Here is a 24,523-nt window from a genome sequence, read left to right on the forward strand (position 1 = left end):
GAGGGGCTAATTATTTTTTGAAATGAGCGACCTTTGGGGCAGTAACATGATAAACTCGATGAGAATAGAGAAACTCCAGACTCAAAGGAAGCAGCAGGCCTCGCTCCTTACTTTGAAGCACCCGATAGGTGAGAGATGACGTCTGTTTAAAAAGGCCGTTGAAAAGTTCAAGTCTGCCATGTTTGATTTCGAACTGTGCCAGTGAAGGAAATCACTTGGAGACCGTGCTGCGCCGGCAATATGTGTCACATAAAAGCTAATGAAACTAATACGTCATGCAGCATAAAACCAGTGGGAGTTTTCTCTCTCTCTCTGGCTCTTGCTCTTGCTCTCGCTCTCTCTCTTTCTCCCCACTCCTTGAAAAGCACCTAACTTCCGGCCACGCTCTCCATGCTCCCTCCCTTCCTCCGTGCTTCCCTCCCCCCGTGCTTCCCTACCTGCCTTCGTGTGCCTGTTCCCCCGCGTAGAGCTCGATTCCAATCGGTTCGGTGTCGTCCCATGTAGGTGTGTGTGTGTGTGTATTTTCTCGGCTTGGTTTGGAATCACAGTGGGCAGGCGTCCAGTTTATGCTGCGGCTCCCCCCGGCGAGTGCTGCGTGCGAAAAGTGCCTGGCTGGCTGGCTGACTGGCTGGCTGGCAGAGTTCCTTGAAGGGTCCGACCGAACGAGCGAGCGACTAGGGGGACACTTTTACCCCCCACGCACGCTGGACAAAGAAAGAAGTGGGCTGGGGGCTGTGGGCTGGGGGCTGGGGGGGGGCTCAATTGGAGTAAGGCAAAGAAATGATGGAGAATTACGTCGTGACGCTGCTGTGGGCTACGCTCGTGTTCGGTAAGACGTTTGTCTGCTTTTGATTGAGAATCGAGTGGAACCAAGCGCATGATGCCAGTCTGACTTGACGAATGCTCTTTTTTTTTTTTTCAAATGCGTCTCCACTTTCATTTCATTTCCAACATTGACGCTCGTGACTTGGGCTCAGCCCTAGTTCGCCCTGCAAACTCAATTCCAATCCAGGAATCCCAATCAATCTGTTGATCTTGCGGTCTTCACTTAGTTTCTCACCCGGGCAGTCCGACGGACGGACGGACGGACGAGCGGGACGGGACGGGCCGTTCAATTCACTCTTGTGAATATTAGGCGCTTGACAGCAGGTGCTTTTGTCGGTTGCAAATGAAATAGTTGGCTTCGACAATACACGAGTCCACTCAAGCTGTTACTTTGATCGTTCTATTTCTCGAGTCAGAGCGCCCCCCCCCCCCCCCCCAAATGTCATTCCGATGTTGTTGCTAAGGCTGCTGAAATGTTGTCATTGTGGCATCGTTTGTATTTTTGCCCTCAGCCATTGCCTGTGTTGACCTCTTCCTACATGTAGCCTTCAACACAGGCGTAATTCTCATTTTTAAAAAGAAGCCCGATGGGTCTGATTTGGTTCAGTTGTATTTGATTTTTTGAAAGAAATGAATCTGTGTTTCACCCGCTTGACTAATTGGAGCTGCTTTTCCTGATACCATATCTTTGTCAGTTCATGTGACTCCTGTACTTAGTCATCGGGCAGATTTGCAGCAAAGGGCCTGGCACCATTCTGATACTGACATTACCATATGTTCAGTCATCAGAGCTGCGTGCGTGCGTGCGTGCGTGCGTGCGTGCGTGCGTGCGTGCGTGCGTGCGTGCGTGCGTGCGTGCTTGCGTGCGTGCTTGCGCGCGTGCACGCGTGCGTGTCAGCCGGCGTTGGCTTAATTTAGTGTTGTGTCAGATGCTGAAATGTCGCAAGCTCTCCCGCGGACTTCCTTGACTTCCTTTCCGTAACACTTTTTCATTTGCTTTGCCATTTCTTTCATCAATGCAAGTCCATTTAAAAACAAGCATCGCTGCATAGGAAAAAATCTCACTCCATGGAATACAAATGTTTTTTGAATGGATCGTACTAGACAGGCATCAAACCAAGGCAGTAAGAATGCAAATCCACTCGGTCCGCCAAACCGGTTCCCTGAAAATGCCCGTTGTTTGTTCCTTCGCATGATTAGAACCCTCGCCGGCCGCGTGTCCTCAGGCTCACTGGCTCCAAGATAATCAAAGTCTAAACACCCCACTTCAAATGTCAACTTGTTATAATTAAACAACAAAAGATAAACCAAGATCATTCTTGCCCAAATATTTCCACCGTTTGACCTTTTCAATGACACAGAAAGAAAAAAATGCTATGCTTGCGCAAATGTATTCAGAATTCACTTTTAAATTGGCTAAGATCCACCTTTGGCTAATACTGGCCTCATTTCAGCGTATCGGGTAGAATGCAAAAAATAGCCACCAAGAAGAAAATCTTTTTGCCAATAGTTGGTGCTACGCTGCCAATCATCTGTCATTGTATTCATTCAAATTGGATGTATCCCAATGGCATCGGTACTCAAGGTGGAATAAAAGTAGCAGTGTTGCTTTGTAAAAAAAAAAGTTGCTTTTACTCACGCTAAATGAGTCAAGACACATAAAGTCCCCTCTGGTTGACCTCCAAAACATTTCAGCTGTTCTAGTAGGCTGTTCTTGCCTTTTTTTTTTTTACTTTTGGCAGATTCCTAGTTCAACTATTCCTTGTTTAAATCTCTCTCCTAAAGAAAAAGCGAGCCTTCACTGTACTCTCACTTATAAATATCAACTTGATTTGAATTGGATGAGTGGAAATGGCTCGATTCCACGATAGACAGCTTTTAGTTGCGTTTTTCATTCAGTCTGCTTGGCGAGGTTAATCCTCATGGCTTTCCCACTTGTGAGAAGAGGAGAGAGAAAGCAGTGGGAAAACACTTAGTTTACCTTCTTCCAATTTGGTGGGAAAGCACTCGTTTGGCCATGGACCACTGACAAGGCCAGCCAATGAGAGCATGTGCGGGCGGCACGGACGGACGGACGGACGGACGGACGGATGGAACAACAGTGGTGGCTGCTAGCATGCGTGACTCTTGATAGTTCTGTTTTGAAGCAATAGTCGGATTATATATTCAATAGCGTTGGACAGTCATTTCTGACAGAAAGCTAAAAACCTTTACCCTTGGCTAGCATTATAAAGTAAGAGCTACACTCGCCTCATCACATTTCTGATCTTTTGAGGAGAGGGGAAAAAGAAGAAAAAAAAAGGTCACGGTTGTCATCCCAAGTCAGACTGGAAAAAAAACAGAAGATCCAGTTTCATTGCTATGGAGGGAAAGTAAAAGAAAGGGAGCGGAGCAACCTTTTTAACACCACTCCTCAAATGTAAACAATGAGGAGCTACGATTCTTCTTGAAGAAGATTTACATGACTCTTAATGGGAAAATCTAGTTGGCAAAAAATGTATTCTGACTATAACAACCAGATTTGATGCAAATACAGTTAAATTGCCTGAAAGTATTTTGCAAAAATGTAAAGGGGAAAATTGGGGGAAGATTTTTTATTTATTTTTTTCCACCTGTGCTAGCCAGGCGGCGTCCTTTCTGTCTTGACTCTGTCTTGACTCTGTCTTGATTTATTTCATCAGAATGACAAAAAAGCATCTGTGTGAATCCGCCTAATGAGATTAGCCATCGCTAATGAAAGGAGGAATGACTTGATTGTCTCATCAGCAGCACATCATCTGTGCTTTTCTGCGTCTTGGCCAATCATTGGACTGTGCTGACACAATCATTCACATGAATTCTCGCTTTTTTTTTTTTTGTGCATGTTGATGCGTGTCTATTTTGTCAACCGACTGTGTCATGAGGGTGTGGTGTAAACTGGAGAGCAGCGTGCATTTCAGCTGGCGATCCAAATTCATTCAATTCAATTCATCCACTCATAGTTTTCTGATTCATCATGAAAGCAGATTTTTTTTGCAAACAAAACAATTTCTTCTTGTGTCATATTGCATGACTGTTAACTGGTTAATATATGGTGATCGGTTTCGAATACACTTTGACGCAAATCAAATTGAATTCCATTATTTGATTCATGGATAGAATAATCCCTTCTCACATGTACTTTTGTGCAACTTCTGTCCGTAGCAAAGTTCTCGGTACTATCTCGTCTCATCTTTTTTTCCAAAAAGGATCTTCCCAAAACATTTTCATCAAAATGATGACTTGGCATCAAAGTTTTGTGAACTTGACCTCAAATGCTTTGAAGTCTTTTTCATTGCTGATCCAATTCATTTTTGCTCTTTTGCTTTTCACTCAAGACGGGTGCCGGGCCCGGGTGGTGACGCTATCTCCCGGCCCCTTGATTCGTGTGGAGAGTCAGCCGGTCTCCATCCGATGCGACGTCACTGACTACATGGGGCCTCGTGAGCAGGTGAGTCCTTTGCCACAAACTATTTGTATATCCTTCTTCTTCTCTGTGACTGACTTTTGGGCTTGTCCTCCACCGGCCTGCAGGACTTTGAATGGATGATGTCCCGGGAGGCCAACGGCCAGCGTGTGGAAATCATCTCAACCTTTGATGCCAGTTACTCCCACGCGTCGCTCAGCAAGCGCGTGGCGTCCGGTGACATCTCGGTGATGCGTCTCCAGGACAACGTGGTGGAACTGAAGATAGCCGAGGCCAAGTCACAAGACGCCGGCTTCTACTGGTGCCAAACGCCGAGCACTGACTCTGTCATCAGTGGCAATTATGAGGCGCAAGTCCAACTCATCGGTATGGGGGGGGGGGGGGGGGATGTGTGTGTGTGTGCGTGTGTGTGTGCGTGCATGCGTGAGCGAGTGCTGCCATTAGTAAAGCGTTTGACCATGCCTAGCTAGTTTGACTTTTTAAATGGACTTGATCTGCCTACGGTTCATTGAACAGCCAGTGCCGTGACTTAGCAATGCTCTGCTGAACGAGTTTCAAGCCAAGCACACCAACCGGCAGCCGCAATTGCTTCTTTTGCTAAGTCGCTGACTTGTATTTGGAGGTCGAGCAGGAGCAATCGACAATCTCGAGCAATTCCGCCAGATAAGATGGATGGATGGATGGATGGATGGATGGATGTGTCTGTCTGTCACGTGGGAAACGGATCACTTATATGAACATCCATCCATTGTAATATCACTAGTCACCCCTAGATGGAGCACGAGTTTTAGTTGCCTTTACTTGAATATTGCCCTATATTACAATGTGAATTGATCATTCTTTGGGGCGGCCTTGGAATGATATGCAAGTCAAATACAGCACCTCAGTAATATTATAATTTTTATTGAGTTGATTTTTTTTTAGCACGAGTTGAGTTCTTGCACTTGGTTGGTTTCTTGTTCAGCACTTTTGTGCCGTCCTTTTAAAACATCTGGTTAGGAAGTGATTGGTCCTCTGTGCCTCCCTGGTAGGTAGAAATCTCCAGCCTTCCCACTTTGGCAATATTTTGGAGAGTCACTTCACTTCACTTGACTTGACTCTTTGCAACTTGACCTTGGATTGATTGCTCACCAAAATGAGCAGGCCTGTGAATCCTCTCTTGCCTGAAGGGAAGAAAAAAAATGGAAGTCTGGGTTAATTTAGGTGACTTGTCAGTCCTCTAAGTAAATGCTACGAGCAGTCTTCAGAACTGACCTGGATACCTACCAAATTGTTGTTCTTCAATGCCTTGCTCCAAATGTATTGTTTTTTTCTTGGATTGGTGCGCCAGCTCAGGTCCTTCCTAATTTGGCCTATTTTATGACAAAAGATTTTGAAAAGCATCTATTTAGCATTTTCCTTTGAAATGAATTGGGTTTCTGGCCTGCAGTTACCCAGTAAGTAAATATTCAGAGGGGCTAGTGTTGTCCAAAAAAAAAAAAGAAAAAGATCCGTGTTTGGCTTTTCTAAAACATATTTGACACAAAAAGCCATGATGCCTGAGAACAGGTTATTTAGCTCCATAATGCACAATCATGTTCAGCTGCTCCCTCCCTCCCGAGCTGGGCTCCCCTGGCACCTTGTTAAATTTAGACCTGAATTAACTTGGCAGAACTCTGATCGTGGATCGTGAAAGCGTGCGCGAGCGAGCGTGCACGAGCCAAAGAATATTCATGTTGTTTGTGTGTGAGGGAGGGAGGGAGGCACTTGGTTATTAGCTGAGATGATGAGTCGGATTTGCCGCTGCAGGGTGTGTACCAGTCGAGACTTGTGCATAGCGCGCACACACACACACACAGGCGGCATCTATCTCCCCTTACGTAAGAAACAAGTGAAGTAGAGGTCGCCACGGGTTTGAAAACTCGGTGCAGGCTAATTTTAATTGATAGTGCCAAACGTGTATTTTTTTTTTTTCTTCCTGCCTTTGCGACGTGTCATCAGCACTCACATCACAGGCAGGCAGGCAGGCAGGCAGGCAGCCTGACCACTAGTGGACTGCAATTGTGGCATCACTAAATCAGGATTCTTTTTCTTGACAATAAAATGCATAGAACTACGACACTTTCTTTCCAGAACACGGCTATGCACACCCCTGTTTTATTTTATTTATTTTTTTATTTTATTAAAAAAAAAAAATGTCCATCTTATGTCATATACAAGCTGTGTTACTCAATTTAGAGCAAGAACAAATTTTATTCTGAAGTAAAGTAATATCAAACAACTGAAATAATGTTGTGGCACAAGTGTGCACACCCTCCGATAACTGGCTGTGTTTAAAATGAATCAGTCAGCACACACCCGACTAGGCTAACGCTGACTTTTATTTGGAACTATTGAGATGATATACTGTGTCAAATTAATAGAGTCATTATGAATTAAATGCATCTCGAGGCTTGTTTGCATTTGACCAGGGGTGTGTAGACTTTATTTTTTTTACAGTCGATCCACTTTTGCTGTATTCCAAAATCCTGCTTAAGCTAATGAGATCCAACACCTGCCGTATATTTATTTGTCTGAAGAGAAATATTCTTCACTTCCATTTGGCACCCACCATCAGACAGGCATTTCTTGTATTTTCTAGTTTGAAGTGGTGTGGAATCGCACCGATTTATTGTGAGATGTATTTGAATATTGTACCCTTCTGGCAAAGCTTAATAACTTTCAAAATATTAAAAACACACACAGCAACCACATAAGCAGATATTTAATGCTAGTTTCACCTCCATGGAATTGTCAGTCGTAAGCATTATTATCTCTTTAAAGTCATAATTACAGCTCAGGCGTCGTGCCCGGTCGTAAATGCGTGCGCGTTTCCCCCCCCCAGGAGGTGAAAATTGTACGTCGTAATGTGCTTCCCACAGTGCATCATGTTGTCACACGCACACATCTGCCACGGTGTTATTTTTACATTGAACACAAAATTCCTTAATGGGGAGTGAAAGATCAGTTCTATTGTCTTTGACAAAAATGGGGACCAAAACGCACATGAACACAGAACAAGAATTGGAGGTTAGCAACACTCCCCTTGGGTGTGTTTGATCCACTCAACATGTGATCTTGTGCTTCTTGCTCCAACTTGTCAAACATCCCGCTGCACTTCATGAATCATGACAAACTCTTTCTTTTTTACACATGTCCAGCCATTGGTCAGTTTACCACTGAGGCAGAACAGGAAATGAAGTAGAGGATAGCGAGAAGGTCGGACGGAGGTTTGGTCCACAGCCAACCAATGTCACCCAAAGCTCCCGTTTCCCTCAGGCTCATTTATCCTCCTTGAATTTGAAAAGTAGGGCACACGGAGCATCTCAGGCAGGCCAAGACTCAGCTTATCTTCATTGACTTTTGTTTTCTCCTTTTTATGAGGGATTTGATTTCATCTCCAAAAAGGAGACACGGAGACATCCGAACGCCTTCACAAAACAATAAGGAAAGGCTCACGCTAATGAGAGTGCAGAATTTTGGATTGAATGCTCAAAGAGCTTGTTTTGCACTTTCTGGAATCAATGATTGGACCAAACGAAAAAAACAATGGAATGTGAATCTATGAAATGTTATGTATGGTTGACTGCTTTTTTGTGGTCCAGTGGAAGAAACCTGCTTGAAACCGTCATGTGAATTAAAAGCACATTTCCATTTTCTTTCTTTCTCCCAGTCATCCCCAACACGCTGAAGGTGAGCCCTCAGACTCCGCCCTCTGTCATCCCCGAGGGTAGCGATGTCACGCTCTCTTGCAACGTCACCCGAGAACTCACCCAGCCCACTTACCTGTCCGTCACCTGGTCGCTGAAGAAGGGAGGAACGTCGGAGGACATTTTGACTTTTGGCCCTCAGGGCGACGTGGTGACGGGGGCCAAGTACGCGCGGCGCTACGCCGACGGAGCCATCCGTTTGGCGCCCGGAAAGAATGGATTGTTTGAATTGGTCCTTTCCCGAGTGACCGCGTCTGATGACGGGATTTACCAATGCAACGGAACAGAGTGGACACATGAAAATGGCGGCAAATGGATTCAGATTGTGGGCAGCGCAAAGGAAATGGGAAGTGTTGCTGTTACTCCCACAGGTAAGAAGCTGTCTTCTTCTTCTTCTTAAAATAAGAACCAGGGCCAGTTGGATTGATTTCCGTCTTGGCGGAGCAGGCGGTGAGACCGAGCTTCAAACTTTTTTGAATTTTTTTGAGTTTTTGCGACTTCAGCCTCTCGTGGGGTTTTCATTTGGGACCATAACGTATGGCTATTGTTTATGTTGAAATTCTTTTGAGTGTAAAAACCTTCATTGCACTGTAGTCAAAAATACAGTGGCGAGAGGCTAATGCATCTTTTGGCACTGTAAATCCTTGTTGTGAAAAGCTTGTTGCCATAACTACCGTTGTCTTCTTCGTCTTCCACCGGAAGTGCCATAATGGAGGAACACTAGTCGTGACGGTTTCCACAGCAATAATTGATTCTTTTAGTATTTTGAAAGTGATATTTATTAGCAAGTAGTGCTTATTCATTTGAATGTTCTTCCGTGTTTCTGTGGATTTTCTGTCGCTATCCAAAGTCGACTGGGGTCGCTTCACCTAGCTTCAACCCGAACGAGTAGAAAATGGTTGGGCGGACGACCACCATATCTTCGATGGTTCCGGGCCACCATATCCTCTTCAGTAATAGAAGTGAAGTACGCGCTCAGGTACACACTGCGCAGAGCAGGGCAGGGCAGGGCAGAGCAGAGCAGGGCAGGTCTGCTCTGGAGTCCGTCGTGACTCTTTGTTGACTGAGCAAAGAAAATGAGAAAAGTCAAACAGAGTGGCCTTTGTCTCGTCTCATTTTGTCCCGCTCCAGACACCGTCCAGAGGCTTTTCCCAGCATGCTGCGTCGCGTGCGTCAGGTTGCCATTGGAGACCAAGTTGTGGCTTTGAAGGTAGTCAGTCGCAACTGACTGTCTTTTGAAAAAGCAGTCCGAGTTCCACCTCGACATTAGAAAGACATTTATTGCTCTTATCTGACGTTTGCAGAACCTCTCCTGTTTGAGGTCTTTGCTCCTTTTCTTCAGTATATTCATATATGTTGGATGATGATCATTTTCTTATACCACCATACATCACTAAAAAAATATCTATTTATATTTGGCAACATTATATTTGGTATAAGATTGACGTTCTCAATCTCAATGACGTGCAAGAGAACGTCAAGAGATTGACGTTCTCTTGCACGTGTTGTGCAAATTGTTCGAATGAGTCAAAATGTTGCATGACTTGATGATTTGTTTGAAAAAGCACAAAAGGGTCCGATATTTTTGAAATGTGGCTTTGTTTGCGCTGAGATCAGTTTTACCTCCACATTCCAATGACAGAATCCATCAAATGATCATATTCAGCTTGAATATTGCCATTTTTTGATGGTTGTTATGTTTAAATTGACACTCTGAGGGAACTCATTTTTGTTCCTCACTTTTTCTGTAGTCAAAGATTTATGTGCTATTCCATTTGTATTATTCAGCACTAAAGTTTCCAAGACCTGCCTGCCCGTCTGTGTGAAATGTCTGATCTCTACCATCTGCCGTTCCCCTTTCAAGGTCAGTCCCTGAGCGTGAAGGCGTCTTCTTCGTCGAATGTGCACCTCACCCCCGGTGACAAACTGACACTGCTTTGCTCCGTCGCTGCCGACAATCTGGCCTCCCTGTCCCTGGAGGTGTCCTGGCTGGCCAACGGCCGGGATATCGTCACCATGGAGCGCAGCGGGGTGGTCATCTCCAATATGTCGGCCAGCTCGGCGCAAGGAAGTCACGGCGAGGCCGCTATGGAGCGGACCGGCGCCGACCAGTACAGGCTGGCGGTGAGGCAAGTGAGCGCCGAGGACGGAGGAGCTTACGCCTGCCGCATCCGGGCCTTCATCGAGAAAGGAGGAAAGAGTTCGGGGGGAGGAGGGCGCTGGCACATGGCGGCTGAGAAGACGTCCAGTCCGGTCATGGTGAAGGTGTCGCAGATCAGTGAGTCACTTGCTTTTTTCCCCCAGCCCCCAGCCCCCCCCTCCTTCTCTTTTGTCAAATACACTGTCGGTGATTAGGGTATGTTACCAGTGTGCAAAATACTGTGGATAGAAAAAGTCTGCACCCCCCCAATGCCAGGTGATACGCACAAAAAATGAATCATTTCGAAAGAAACAAGTGTTGGCACAAAACTCTCAGGCACAAAAACCCCAAAAATGCAGGCAAGAAAATACAATTAGACATTTCAGCTTTATTTGGGCCTAATGAAATAAATGGAGGTGTTTGCTGACTCCCATTTAAGTTTAATTGCGTTTGCTTAATTGTGATTACAGCCACATCTGCACTTCTGAGAGCGTGGGCACATTATCTCTGTTGTTTATTTGAACTTTGCCTCTCAAGGATTCACCCAAAAAGGTTTTCCTCGATCTCGTGTTTTTAGATGACAAAATACTCGTATTTGAGCCGGGGTGTGTCGACTTTTTCTATTCACTTGTGAAGCAGACATTATTGGGAGGTAGAATAAGATCTCTTTCCAATGAATAATCTGTAGAATGGGTCACATGGGCGACATCTGTGCATCCCCTCCCTGCCTGCTGCCACTTTTCGGGCTTCACAGCCTTCACTTACAACAGCAGCCTAGTAACTTATGAAAGTCCCAAAAGGACTTGGGATATGCTTGCACACGCTTGCGTGTGTGTGTGTGTGTGTGTGTGTGTGTGTGTGTGTGTGTGTGTGTGTGTGTAGTGTATCCACACGCACACTTGTGTCCCACATTCTGAGGACGTGGGACTGTTGTAACTGGTAGAGCTGCTCCGTCGTAGCCTGCAGCTATACATTCCATCAAAGCTTCATCTGCGCACGCGCACACACACACACATACACATACACATGTGAGTCCCCAACCCACCTCCGCACGCACCCTCCTGAGCTCACACACAAACTGGGTTTTGGGGGGGGGGACTCAGTCACTGGTACGCACACACACTCTAGGGGGTAATTCCTCTCACTCTGGCTTGTACTTTGACGTGTGTTGCTTTGTCAGCTGGAATTGTTGTCAATTAATGTCTCAAAATGGAAGCAAACTTTAGAGCTGTCAAACTTTTGGGCTCCAGGGAAGACTTCCTATCTATGCTTTGTTGGCGATGTAGCTCCATGTTTTTTGTACGAGCCATATTTTTGGGGAAGTGTGGCTAGGTCAGGACCCCCCCCGCGCTTGTGCCCGGATAGCCAGTGCATTAAAGTCAACACCGAGCCAGCCCATGTCCAACGGACAGAACAGCTCAAATCTGCTTTTCAAATCGCAGACGCTTGCATAACGCAAAAGGTTGCAACGTTCCTGTTCAGGCAGCTACGTGTCTATGTCATATGGACAGGCAATAGTCGTGGTCTGGTTATTCATTTTGGTTTTATTCAGTCACATCACAAGTTTTCAAAAATCCAGGTTAAAAAAAAAAACAATTGTAGCATGTAGCTAGGAGCTATTCAAAAAAATAAAGCTTGACGTAGTAGAGCTCGTTGGCTCCTGAATCAACATAGTTAATGATTGGCACAATAAGCAAATAAAAACCAGCTGTAACTGGAAAGGGGGAAAAAAAAAAAAAAACGCCATAAGGACTTGATAATATTTGAATCCGTATGACAACATATGGAGTGATGTGGCAACGGGAAAGCACAGCTTTGTTGAAGCGCCTGTCGCCATGTTTTCCAAATGACTCTTCCTCAGTAAGCGTGTTTCCAGTTTTACATGGGAAAAAAGTGAAACAAGACAAATTGGGTGGCTGGCTGGCTGGCTGGCTGGCTGGTGTTGTCAGAAGCCTGATGAAATCAGTGTGCCGCACCCACGCGCTCCACTAGCAAGACAAAAGAAAGACGTGGAAGTGATGGCACCTTTTAACAATTCATGTGTCATCTGCTTTATCTGAGCACAATAAATATGCGAGTCCATCCTTTTTGCAATCCACAGTACAAACTCATTTGTTCTACAGCGCTTTGTTGGATGACTTTCCAATGGTAACTTGATTTTCTTGAAAGGGCTAAACATCAAATATAAAATCCAATCCATGGTTCAATATTTGATGAAGTAAAACGTACTTGAAAATCTTGATTTGTTTTCCTGAAAAGCAAAATTGCAGGCTTTTGTGGCTGGCATTTTGGCCCAATTTCCAGAGGAAGGATTCCAGATTCTGTTGCTTTACTAAATAAGTGAGAGTGGCACATGAATAATTGCCAGGGAAGCTTTGCACTTGCTCATCCGTCAAAGTGTGGACGTGAAACCTGCCTGCCTGCCTGCCTGCCTGCCTGCGTGTGTGTTTGTGATGGTGCTTACGTCTTCAAGCAGATGGTGACTGTGCATGAGGTGCTCCGCTTGCGAGATGACATGGCTCCAAACCTCGCCTGTTGCCAAACACATCAACGTGCTTGAAATAACTCTCAAGTTTTGGTTGGGTGTGTGATAAGCATTTCAAAAAAAGCCAAAAAGGAGAGCGAGATCGTCAAACAAGGTCGTCAGGCAGGTGTTTGCTGTTTGCTGAAGTGTAACCATGCAATCTGGGAGTGCTGACAGAGAGCTAGCTACACACCGCCGTGGTCCGTGCCTTTTTCTTCCTTACAGCTCCAAAAGCACAAAGCACTGCTCTGCCGGACAAAAACCTGCCTGCCACTGACAGATGAAAGTAATGTGCCACCAGGATGGGAATCATTTCTCCAGAGGCAGCTAAGTGTGCTGTTATTATTAGAAGCGAGCTGTTGTTCAAGGAATCTCCAAATGGTGCACCTGGTTGTCGTGACAATAGATGTGATAATACTGATGAAAAGGAAATATACTGCAAGTTGCAAGCATGAACTCCTATTCAACGCCGCCGCCGGCGTTTTGTCAATCTCTCCAGCACATTCAACAACACGCCGGGCTGGCTTTCTGTTTTTCCCCAGAACCCAGCTTCCAGCTGGATATCGAGACCATCCTTCACCCCCAGATGACGGGCCGACCGACAGAGTTGGCTTGCCACGTCACCAATATTACACACCTTCCCTCGGGAGGCCGGCTGGGAGTTACGTGGGAGCACATTCCTCTTCCTGGTAAAAAAAAAAAAAATCAAGTAGTGATGGGAAACACTCCTCCCGTCTTTCTAATATTGCCCTTTTTTCCTGATTGCCGCAGCAGGCACTGCCAGCGAACCTCAGGCTTCGCAATCCGTGGGCTCTATGGACGGCTACGGCAATCTGCTGCCCGGTGGCGTGTATTCCGAGCGACTGGAGAGCGGCGTGATGACACTGACTAAAATCCAGCCCGACACCTTCAAACTGCGCTTCCTGCGCACGCAGGTAGAGAAACAAAGGCCGATGTGCCCACGACGGCTCCTCGGTTCAATTTGCTCGTCGGCTGACGGTCGCGCCATCTACAGGAGATGGACATGGGCCAGTACCTTTGCGCCGTCTCGGCGTGGAGCATCGACGGCCAAGGCCGTGCGGTGAAGAGCGCCGAGCACCAGAGCTTGCCGCTGACTGTGCGATGGGACGCCAAACGTATGGAAGTTTGACTTACCTCTCCGTCTCCTATTTTCTGCACGTTTCATTTCGGGATGTCAAACTCGTCCGCATTGTAGTCGCACTTTCCCTCGGATGAATAACAAAAACATCGTTTCAAAAGATGAATGGTCATAAAAATGGCTAGCAATATCTCCAGACAGTTTGTCATTTTTCTAATTGGCGGGCCATAGAAAATGATGCGCCGGGCCGTATAATTTAATCGCCAGAATTCTTTTGGCTTGCCGCTATCTTTGAAGTTCAGGTTCCCCATGTTGTGAACTTGAATAAAGAGGTAAGGTCACAGCTTCACTGAGTGCAAGAATGGAGGGAAAATGCAATTCACATGGTCACTTTGTACTCGACTAATATAGTGTTGAAGAATAAAATGTGCAACTTGTTGAGATAGGCTACCATAATAGAGATGACTGGTTCAATTGACATCAATGTTTTTTTTCAATCCTGATTATTTTAATCCTCCACAACCTTTCTTAATGATTTATCCCAAAACTAAAAGTCGTATTCTATGATGTCATGTCGAGTGTCCAAAATCTGATGAATGATCTAAATGTCCAAAATTCATTGATCTCATTTCAAAACTTCAGAGGAAGTCTCTCAACAGATCTTTTGTCCGCTAGCTTTCCTCCTCCCCCACTTCCACAGGCTGAACTTTATGGCCTTACTGGAGCTAATTGAGCCGTGATGTAATAGCGGCGCTCTGTGGGCACGCACATCTGCTCTGACTTAAAATGGCTTCGTGTTGCGATTGCTTATCTTGCTGTCGGGACCGTGCCTGCCTTCCTTTCCCTTCCGTCCAGGCTGAATGATGTCTTTCATAAAGCTGAGAAATCCATTCATTGATCCGCCGCCGGTTATTCCCAGGTCCCTCGCTGAACGTGGTAGCCAAACGCGTCCGTGAGGCTTCTGTGGGCGGCGCTACCTTTGAGATGAGCTGCACGGTGATGACCCAGAACCTCGGCCAAGCGGGTTATTCGGTGCTCGTCCAATCGCAAGAAAGCCCCGACAGCAACGTGAGGACCGTCATGACCCTCAGCCCCGACAGCGTCGTACAGCACGGCGGAGCCACAGACCCAAACAGGAGGTGCGTAGCGCCGCCGCGGTGGCGTGCCGTGACCCTCGCTCCTTCCCTTCCCTCAAACCGACCGACCGACCCCAAAAATCTCCTTTCCGTCCATTCAGAGACAGTCTGGTTCTGACCAAGTCCGGCCCAGCCGAGTTTCGGTTTCGCCTCGGAGGCGTCCAGTTGTCGGATCGAGGTTTCTACTGGTGTGACATCACCGCGTGGACAAAGCAAGAGCCGGGTCAAACGTGGACCAGAGCCACCAGCGCAGAGTCCAACAAAGTCAAGATCGACTTTCAAGAAAACGGTACGTTGGCCCAACGGTTGCATTCTCAGCGCAGCGCGGCCTACTGTGAACGGGAGGCAGTCAGAAGAAATGACAACCGTGTTTGAAGGACGAAAGGAGGAGGAGCTAAGCCGAGCAAATCTTTCTCGGAGGAGAGAAGCCTCTTTCGCCTAATTGTGTATTTTTCTCCCCCTCCCTTTCCGAGACGTCTTCAAAGTGAAGCCCTTTGGCCAAAGATCTACACTGGCGCTTCCCTTTTGCCTGTTTTTTGGTCACAGATCTATTATGTGTTCATCCTTCACTTGACCTCAACATCCTTCCTCTCCCGTCCCAAAAAGATTCAGCGCTGTTCTTTTTCCAATATTGCCGTCCGAAAGAATTTCAAAGGGTCGAGGTCTGTTTTTACAACCTGGCTCCGATGTGCGTCCGGGGGACTTTTTATTCCCGCCCCTCCCCCCATCCTTGGGAAAAAAAAAAAAAAAACTCACCACAGAACTGAACTGTAGAGTGGTAAACGCTAATGACAAAAACGGGGGAGTCTCAAATAATAGAATGGATGAAGCTCAACACACTTTGTTTGGTTTTTCAGGACCCTCCTTCTCCATTGCCATCCATTCAGACAGCAGTACTGTTTACCCGTGGCAGACAGCCAAGATGAAGTGTTCCCTCCGCATCTCCGGATCCTCACCAAAGACCGGTACCACGCACCCTCGCACAGGCTTACATTCCACCAAAAGAATGATAAATCATAATAATAACGCAATGCTAAATAATGAGTCAGTACAAAATGACTTTCCCCATTCCTAACTACTAGTCATCAATCACTCATACTAGTCATCACTAGTTGCGTGATTCCAAATACTGGGAACGACAATTTGCATATGTGCCGCGCTCACCTGTCAGATAAAAGTGCGGCATGAACTGCACACACGCACAGACGCCACGAAGTCATTGATCCCTATCGAGACACGTTGCATTTACTCCAACGATACGGTAAGACTGTATGGGAACTGCTTTCGTGTGTCTTGCTTCCATCCCTCTAGCAGCAATCAATATACTTGGGATTCATCATCCCCTTGTGAGCCATCCGTTTCTCTGGCGCTCTTTCCCCTTCATCCTCATTGCGCTAATGTAAACATGTCACACCGGCTCACGTGCCACTCCATGCCTCCCTCAAGCCATCTGTCTGTCCACATTCCTCTCGCCTCTTTACTACAGCAGCCAGCCGTCCAACGCCATAAATGAGTCAAGGCCGTCGCTCGTCGGCTTGTTTGGGTCTAACCTGGGAGGAAGTCAATTCTGCCAATGTCATCCTCCATAATCTTTGTTCTTTACTGGTGTGGAAAGCGCAGGTCGCTAAGCGGGACTTGCTTTCCTGGCCGTTTTGCAGATGAAAATTCCCAGAGGTCAGTCACTTCCTGGGTCACGAGATCGAGTGGAGCACAGACTCGAATGTTAAGCAAGCAGCTCGGTGTCATGTGACAAAAAGCCAGGCGTGCGTGCCAATTTAGCTCGCCAAACTTTTGCTTCCTCGGGTGTCCTGTCCTGACTTCATACTAGCGGCTGTTTTGCTTATGGACATTTTTTTTCATGACAGATATGAAACCATTTCATAAAGCTGCGCCACGTGGAAAGTCGATTGAATGTACTCCCATTATCAGTCTTTGCGATCCTTCCTTGAGGCGTTCGATGTTTGTGCAAAAATGAACGGTGGTTTGAGAGCATTAGCTGAAGCTCCTTTTCCCTACTGCTTCCATATCACTTGGCTTTCACTGTCCAGCAGTCAATGATGGCATCAACGCTTTCAAACGGCCGCATCAATCACCAGGGGTCGAGGCTCCAAACGAGCTTCTTTTTTTTTTTTTTTTTTTTTTCTATGCGCTTTAAAACAACCAAGTGCTGTACGTTGTCATCGAGCAAAAATGAGTCACCCAGACAGGGGAATCACAAACAACACAAATCGTCTCCTAATCACTTTCAAACAAGCTATTGTAGAACTCAGTCTCATGTTCTCCATCTGGTAGAACAGCGTTGACTGCCAAGCGCACGGAAAAAAACAAAACAACATTGGCCACTCCAAAAAATGACTGGCTCCTCACTATGTGGACTCACTCTACATCAATCAAACAAATAATACTTGGGACAAAAGAGAAGAAAGTCACTCTCCGTTGAATTCTTGGACAATTAGTATTTTCTGACAAATACATAGCTATGACCGGTGGTGTTTTTGTAATCGTTCATGTTCACTCATCATTTGTAACTCAGTTGAGCAACTGGGCAGATACATTCCTGAGGGAGTGCTCCTGTTGGAGCTTGTTTTGTGGCGAGTCTCGCTCAGCGCTTCACAACAATCGTTTTTCCTGTAGGAGCCACTTACCTAAAGCGACATTGATTCAAGAAAAACAAAACAAAGACAAGATCTACTCCAATGTCATTTGAGAAGATTTATTGTGGAGATCTCGAAAGTCAAAATAGACATGATCCCAATGTGAAAACAAACAAACTATTAAACACGCTATCAAAGCCTGTCGATCGTAGCTTAGCTTAGCAATTAGCATAGCGTGTAGCTCGTTAGCATGGCTTGTAGCTCAGTCCCCGAATTTTCAACATCTTCCAAATTTCCTGAGCCAAGAAAAAAACAAATTGGCTTCTTTGGAGCCTGGCTACTTGCTGACTTGCCCTTTGCAAATGGCAGTCAGGCGGGCCAATGCGTGTTCACTGCTGACGTCATCATTGACAGATTTCTCTCAATTGGTCTTTTCAGCTCATTCCCTGCTTTGTTTCCACGATGACTTGTCCTTCTGTTAACGTCACCTAAGAATACGCAAGATAACATTTCAAGTAGAGATGGACGAAGCCACGTGTTGTGGACACGGGCGTCGGTCGCTACGGCTTCAACTATTTCCGCTATATTTCGTCAATCTGCGCTGATTTGTTCCTATCGTAATTTTAATCCCAACGTTGGTCAGGTTAATGGAATTTGCTAGCTTTTCCATTCCGTTTCCTATTTTTAGACATTGGTGAAAGTAGCGATAAAGCGCCGTGCATCGTGCAGCCTTTTGGCTTTTCAAGGAACACTTAGAGCGGTTATTATCTCAACAGACCTCCTCGCTATTTGCCGGATAGCATTTCTTCCATCTCTTTTATAAGAAAGGTCCAAAAGGTGCAACTGCTGCTCCTAACATTGATTCAGTGACTGACATTCTCCTAGCAGGTGAGAACACTTGCCAAATTGTTGCTTGACGACCGCATCTTTAGCTTTTTGCCTCATCCCTCCTTTGGTTGCTTTTGCTGTTTTGACTCCTTCCTTCTCTCTCTCTCTCTCTCTCTCTCTCCACTCTCACCAAATTACCCAGCTGTCTTTTGCTGGGGCGACAGGCAGCCGTTAATTAGCCAATCTCACGCTCCGTTAGCCGGCCGGGGAGACGGGAAGGAGCTAGCCAAAGAATAGCTGCTGATGTGGAGAGGCAAGGCAGCGAATGAGGTAAAAGCGGAGGCCGCTAAACAGGCTCTTCAAGTCAATAGCCCAGCCAGTAAATGGAGGAAGAGGAGGCTTGAGAACGCCGTGAAAAGTTTACAGAGTTGGGGGGGGGGGGAGACAATATTCCTCTCATTGAGAGAGAAAAGACCAGTCCCAGCGATGCTGCAGTGCCATCATGTCCAAAAAAAGCGCCATTGGGAAACAATTTGGTCCCGCTGCCAATCTGAAAAGTGGCTGATTACATCAGCATCAAAAACCCGGAAAGGCAGCTTGGCACCTTGAAATGGCTCTCAACTTGATTTCCGGTCATAAGCTTGAATGGTGTCTCCCTTTTGATTCAACTTTCCTGCGCCTTTGTCATTGCAAAGCAATCATAGTGGCAAATTAAGAGCAAACAACAGAAAGAAGAGAATGAAATATGTTTGGCGGATGCGAAACAGCAAGAAGAAGAAGAATGCAATGGTTTTCGCTCCATTAGTCAGTCGCGCAGGGAAAGGAGAACAGCTATAAGGCTTTGAAGGAAGCCTCAAAGAGCATATGAAAATATCAAATTCAACTCTTAGTTAAGCGGCCGCATAGCAAGCAGGCATGAAGCACAATTCATCTCGTGTAGATCTTTTTCAGCGCTCGGCAGTTAATGAGGGACGTATTGCCGCCCGCCCGCCCGCCAGCTTTGTTTCCGAGAGGCTAAATGGTGTTTTTATCTTTTTGTCGGGATTCCGCCCTGCTTTATGGCGCGGAGAACTCGCAGCCATTTTCATTAGAAGCGTGTGTGGTAATTGTCGGCGTGTCTGTGTTTGAATTTCAGGCAGTTTGGAGCCTCGGAGTCTTCTCCGGGGATTAATCGGGAGAAATCCAATCAGGCTGTTTTCATTTCCGCAGACAGCCATTTTAGTTTTACGAGCTCAGACGAGAGGCAGATAGTCGACTGGTTCGAGGTGCGCCGGCCTTCTCCCTGCCTGCCTGCCTGCCTGCCTGCCTGCCTTGGCGCGCCTAATGAAGCTAGCGCATCACTTTAAAGCGTGTAATCAAGCTTCTGCACTTGAAGTTCTACTCTAACCGGGTTGACCGGACCCTCCTCTATTTCGGCATCGTGCTCAAGTTACACTACAGCGGGGATGGGGGGAAATCAAAAAATAGGTAGGCTTTTGCATGCTGAGCCCTTCATTTTCAATTGACAGCGAGCGATAGTGCCAAAACAAAATGGAGATGGATAAAAACGGCAGGATTTTTCTGCTTCATCCCATTACAAAGATGTTTTTTTAACTCGTTTTTTTGGTGGTCAATGTCATCTCATACTCAAAGGCATGTTTTATTGATTTACTTTGAGTCCATATTTTTGGGCTTTACTTTCAAGGCAACAACGTTTAAATTGAGTGAAATGCCTGTGAAATGAATAGGAATCTTAAAAGATTTTTCGTATCGTAATCGGAGGTCATCATCGACGCGATATGACAAAAAGCTTCCTCATTCTTCCCTCCCTCGCCAGATGTGTAAAACCAAAGCAATTGTTCAATCTACTTGAAACATTTACACATTTACAAGGTCACTGCTCACAATCGGCTTGCCGTCGTCCGCTTCAAAAATTTCCAGCGGATCAAATCGCTGTGGAAAAGTCAGCGAGCAGTGCATTCATCTTATCAAGTCAGGAATGTATGTGTGCGTGCGTTCATGTAGCGGGACAGACACGCTGGCTCCATATGGGGCCGCCGCCGCAGCAGTGAGTGAATGAGTCAGCCTGCTGGATGGATGGATGGATGGATGGATGACTCTCGGATAGCCATGGAGGAGGAAGCAGCGGTGCTGCTCCAAGCTCAAGGTGTCTAGCTGTTCATTTTTGGGCTCCAGTGAGAAACAAAATAATCTCTCCACTCACTAAGTATTCCAAATCCTCCAGCTCCATCCGCCCCTTCTCGCTGCGCATTCTCAGTCATCGCCACCGTCAAGAACAAAGATGGATGGGGGAAGAAAAGACAAACTGCAAGAAAGCCCGAGCTTGCTAAATATAGCTCCGTTCCTCGACCACGCTTGCCCTTCACCGAAAACAAGCAAGCTCGCTTCATAGACCGGATCTTTGATCACTCACAAGAAAGGCAAGAATACAATGTGGATTCCGTAATGCATAGACTCACTTGAAGTTTTTCACATCCAAAATGACATTTGAAATCAAGAACAAATTGTGAATATTCTTCCAAAGAACCTTCACGCTACCAATTGAAGGCTACTGTCAAAGCAGAGAATCACACCTAGCCAGTTTGCTTCATCCTAACCAACAAGCAAACCATCGCAGATGAAGAGTAGTTGTGAAACTCTTCTTTGCTTGTCTTTGTGCTGCCCCCTGGTGGCTATTATTCTATTCTACTATTCTGTTTTTTGGATGAGGCTGTTGATCAAGATGAAGGCGTTTACATTTTTGGGTTGTAGAACTGTAGAAATGAAAGGTTCACCTCCGTCCTTCACAGCCATTCTAGTGATGGATGCTCTTGTTTTGTCAGCCTCTCAATGATAATCAATCCCGCCATCCATCCATCCATCCATCCATCCATCCATCCATCCATCCATCCATCCATCCATCCATCCATCCATCCATCCATTTTGCCAGCTATACGAGTACACGGCACAATTGAGGTGTCAAGACATTTTGGTGAGTGAGGGTTAGGGTTATTATTGTGAACGTATTGTCAATATTTGGGGCTAAGAAGCAAACGCGGCGGGGAGCGGTTGAGATGTGATTCATGACGTGGCTTCGGGTGACTTCACTTCACTTTTCCTCATCATTATTCCTTTGCTCCATTCTCGGTCTCATCCAGCTCGTTTCTTCATCCATCATTTTGTCGCCTAACAAACACCCACTGTCTCTTGATAGTTTTCATCCTTTTTTGCGGTGCTCCGTGTTGTGGCTTGCAAATGCATCGAAAATGACAGAGGTTGGCCAAAGTGTCATCTCCTTCTTAGTGTCTGTCTTTGCGTGTTTGTGCAGCATCTTAGGGGCATGTGTGTGTAGGAGGCACCACAGTGCGAATAGTTCCTGTCCCTGACACACTAATGACTAGTTTGTGCTCTTGCTTGCTCGCTCTCGCTCTCCCTCCCTCCCTCCCTCCCTTCTAGAAATAATTAGTTCTCCCCCCAACGATTACATCTATTATCATAATTTTCTCTCATCGCTGTTTGCCTCCATTTGTCATCAGCGGCATCCTTTTTCTTATGCTGCCTATCCATCACTTTTATTTCCCTCACTGGGAGAGGAGCAACCCCCCCCACCCCCCCCGAACGTGTCGGTGAGGAAGCTGCTCCGAAGATTCCCACATGAGCTGCCGTTGTAAAACGTGACTCTTGCACGTAAATGTTTTTCTTAAGATGCATAAATAGCGCAAATGGTTTGACAGCATGTCTCGGCTTCCGGGGGATGTGGAGGGAGAACAGACACACCTGATCTCTTTGAAATTGCTGAAACAGGAAAGCCTGATAAAAGTGACCCTCCTGTACATCAGCAGTCCGTTTCAAGGTATGAGGATTTGCCTTTCTGGGTTTCTTTCAGACCACCTGGCCTATGAGGTTCGTTGGTTTTTCACACGACTTCGCGGGGGGCAGACGACAACGCAAGTAGCCGGCGTGGACCGCTTTGGGGTTGTGCGTAAAGAGGAGCGCAACTCGTCCAGCGACCTTTCCATAGAACGTGAGGACACGCACTCGTACGCGTTGAACGTCTACGGCGCCCACGACAGGTGAGTTGAAATGAAGGCCTCGAAGAAACGCCGAAACTTAGTGTGCAATGACTGTTCAGTTCAGCCCCAATGTTGAGCGCCATCAGGAGGAGTCAAAAATTAGAACAACTGCTTCATGAAGCAAATTCAAAGCTTCATTTTCCCAGCACTTTTTTTTTTTTTTTTTTATCTGTCCATTTTGGTCTCCCTCCTCCCCTATCGGAGTCTTTTTTTTTTTTTTTTTCCCTCCTGCTTGTGATTTCTAAAGATCCCAGCATGTTTTTGTCTGGCAGTGACAGCGGCGAGTACCACTGTGTGGCTACCCCCTGGTACCTGTCTGCCTCCACGGGAGCCTGGACCCAAGCCGGGGAGTTGACGTCTTCCAGAATCTTCCTGACAGTCCGATTTGCCGGTAAGGAGTGTGCGCGCTCTTTGTGTGACACTTTGCGTTCCAGACACAAACTGAGCAATTCTTCTGCTTTTTCTTCTTTGCTTTGCAGTGTGGGAGTCCCTAAAGTTGCCACTCTTGTATGGCGTTTCAGCATCAATAGGTAAAATCACACACGGAAAAAAACAAAACAGCTCCTGTTCTTATTGTCTTGTGGCTTTCAGCGAGGCCACAACTTTCGCAACGCAAATCGGTCAAATCTGCTTAGTGCATTCCAAAATGCTGCAATACTAGTGGAAATATTGCAGGCAGATGGAGAACAGTGAATTGTCACAAGTCATAGATTGGGGGCTTTTTATGGCACATCAGTAAAACAAAGACAATCCCAGCTACGTATATCCTTTTTTCCACATCAAATAGCTTTTGATGTGCCTTTGCAATGTAGAACAAGAAATCAGTGGCTGCGTTCATCCAAATTGCACCAAAGAAAAGATTGCAACACAAACCAGCAGCAATAGGCAAATAGAGTCCAGCCCCCTTTGAGTCCTTGTACTTTGTGCAGGTGTGGGCCTCTTCTCGCTGGTCCTGGGCCTGGTTTGCGCCCAGTGCTGCTGCCGCGACATGGCGCACACTCCCCGCTCACGCAACAAATTGATGGACCTGGAGATGGACTGACAAATACTTTCCCCTGCGCCCTCCCACTGCAGCGCTCCCAGGAAACAGCAAACGCCCAACAGACACACGCCCGTCAACGACTTGTGGGACACCCAGTTCTTTCCCGCTCCAGGACGTTGGGAGTGAAAGGGGCGGGCGGCCGGTATATGAGCGCGTTTCCTTGGGGGCCCCATTCAAGCCCAGCGACTATCTCGAGATGCATTTCAGCTCTGCAGTGGAGGAGCAGGGAGTTGGTTTTTTTTTTGTTTGTTTTTTACTTTTACAGGCACAGGAGATTTCACTGCCATATGGGAACAAACACGAAGAAATGAAGGTGCAAACTGCAGCCACATTTTGAATGCAATGTGCTAGTTGCAAGCGGAACCTTAATGTCAAATCCCGCGGCCGACCAACATGGAGCCTTCAGTCAGCCTGAGCCTGGCGGACGGGCGGGCGGGCGCAGAAAGTACTCTCCCCCCCCCACCCCACCCGCAAGAGGCATTGCACTAGCGACCCAGAGTGTTCCTTCCTACCTTAACGAATGGACAATAACTACCTTTTCTTCTTCGCTCTATTTTTTGGAAAATTAAGAGATTTTAAAGTTGGACAGATTTTTATGCATCCCAAGGAGACATGCAGTGTGTGTGTGTGTGTGTGTGTGTGTGCGCGTGTGTGATGTCACTTCTTGAGAAATATTTTGTGCGTTGTGTGCATGTTGTATTCGATAGCACTCGGTGAGCAGCGGGAGATGTTTTCAGGGTTACATCAAACACTCCCAAAAGTTGCTGTCACTCCACTACTTGTAGTCCTGTGTTGACCCCAAAACAAACCCTCCCCCCCCCCCCCCCCAAAAAAAAATAATTCAATGTTGCTTCTAATTTTGCACCTTTTCAAATCATTTCACCTTCCAACAATGAATGCCTCCTCCATTTTTGCCCCGTGTAATCGAAGCGAGGTCAAACTGCCATATTTGTAGACCTTGTTGAGTGTTTTTTTTTTAAATCTTGCGTGGTGCCTTGAAATACGACCTGAATTTGCTCCCATCTCAAATCACATTTCCCCATTGAAATGAATGGAAATGGCATGAATCCGTGGCAGCTCGCTCCCCCCTGAAAAGCAACAATTTGTGTC

At 46.4% G+C, this 24,523-nt stretch overlaps 1 protein-coding gene across 5 annotated transcripts; it reads left to right on the top strand.

The window, feature by feature from the left end:
- Window positions 1-24,221, top strand: ptgfrnb (prostaglandin F2 receptor inhibitor b). 5 transcript variants are annotated; one of them, XM_085915795.1, is made up of 15 exons: window positions 1-128; window positions 4,182-4,294; window positions 4,378-4,636; window positions 7,962-8,369; window positions 9,863-10,276; window positions 13,205-13,351; window positions 13,434-13,597; window positions 13,678-13,798; window positions 14,681-14,900; window positions 14,999-15,186; window positions 15,755-15,862; window positions 22,185-22,371; window positions 22,644-22,762; window positions 22,851-22,901; window positions 23,301-24,221. In XM_085915795.1, the coding sequence occupies exons 1-15, from the start codon at window positions 23-25 to the stop codon at window positions 23,411-23,413; spliced, it is 2,718 nt and encodes a 905-aa protein (XP_085771921.1). In that variant the 5' UTR covers window positions 1-22; the 3' UTR covers window positions 23,414-24,221. The 5 variants fall into 5 exon arrangements, with proteins under 5 accessions (XP_085771921.1, XP_085771930.1, XP_085771937.1 ...); XM_085915804.1 differs by having other exon boundaries at window positions 13,437-13,597; XM_085915811.1 differs by lacking the exon at window positions 1-128 and adding an exon at window positions 340-829.
- The last annotated feature ends 302 nt before the right edge of the window (window positions 24,222-24,523 follow it).

The sequence above is a fragment of the Syngnathus leptorhynchus genome, chromosome 1, assembly GCF_054491065.1.
Source record: "Syngnathus leptorhynchus isolate UIUO chromosome 1, UIUO_Slep, whole genome shotgun sequence".
NCBI lineage: Eukaryota > Metazoa > Chordata > Actinopteri > Syngnathiformes > Syngnathidae > Syngnathus > Syngnathus leptorhynchus.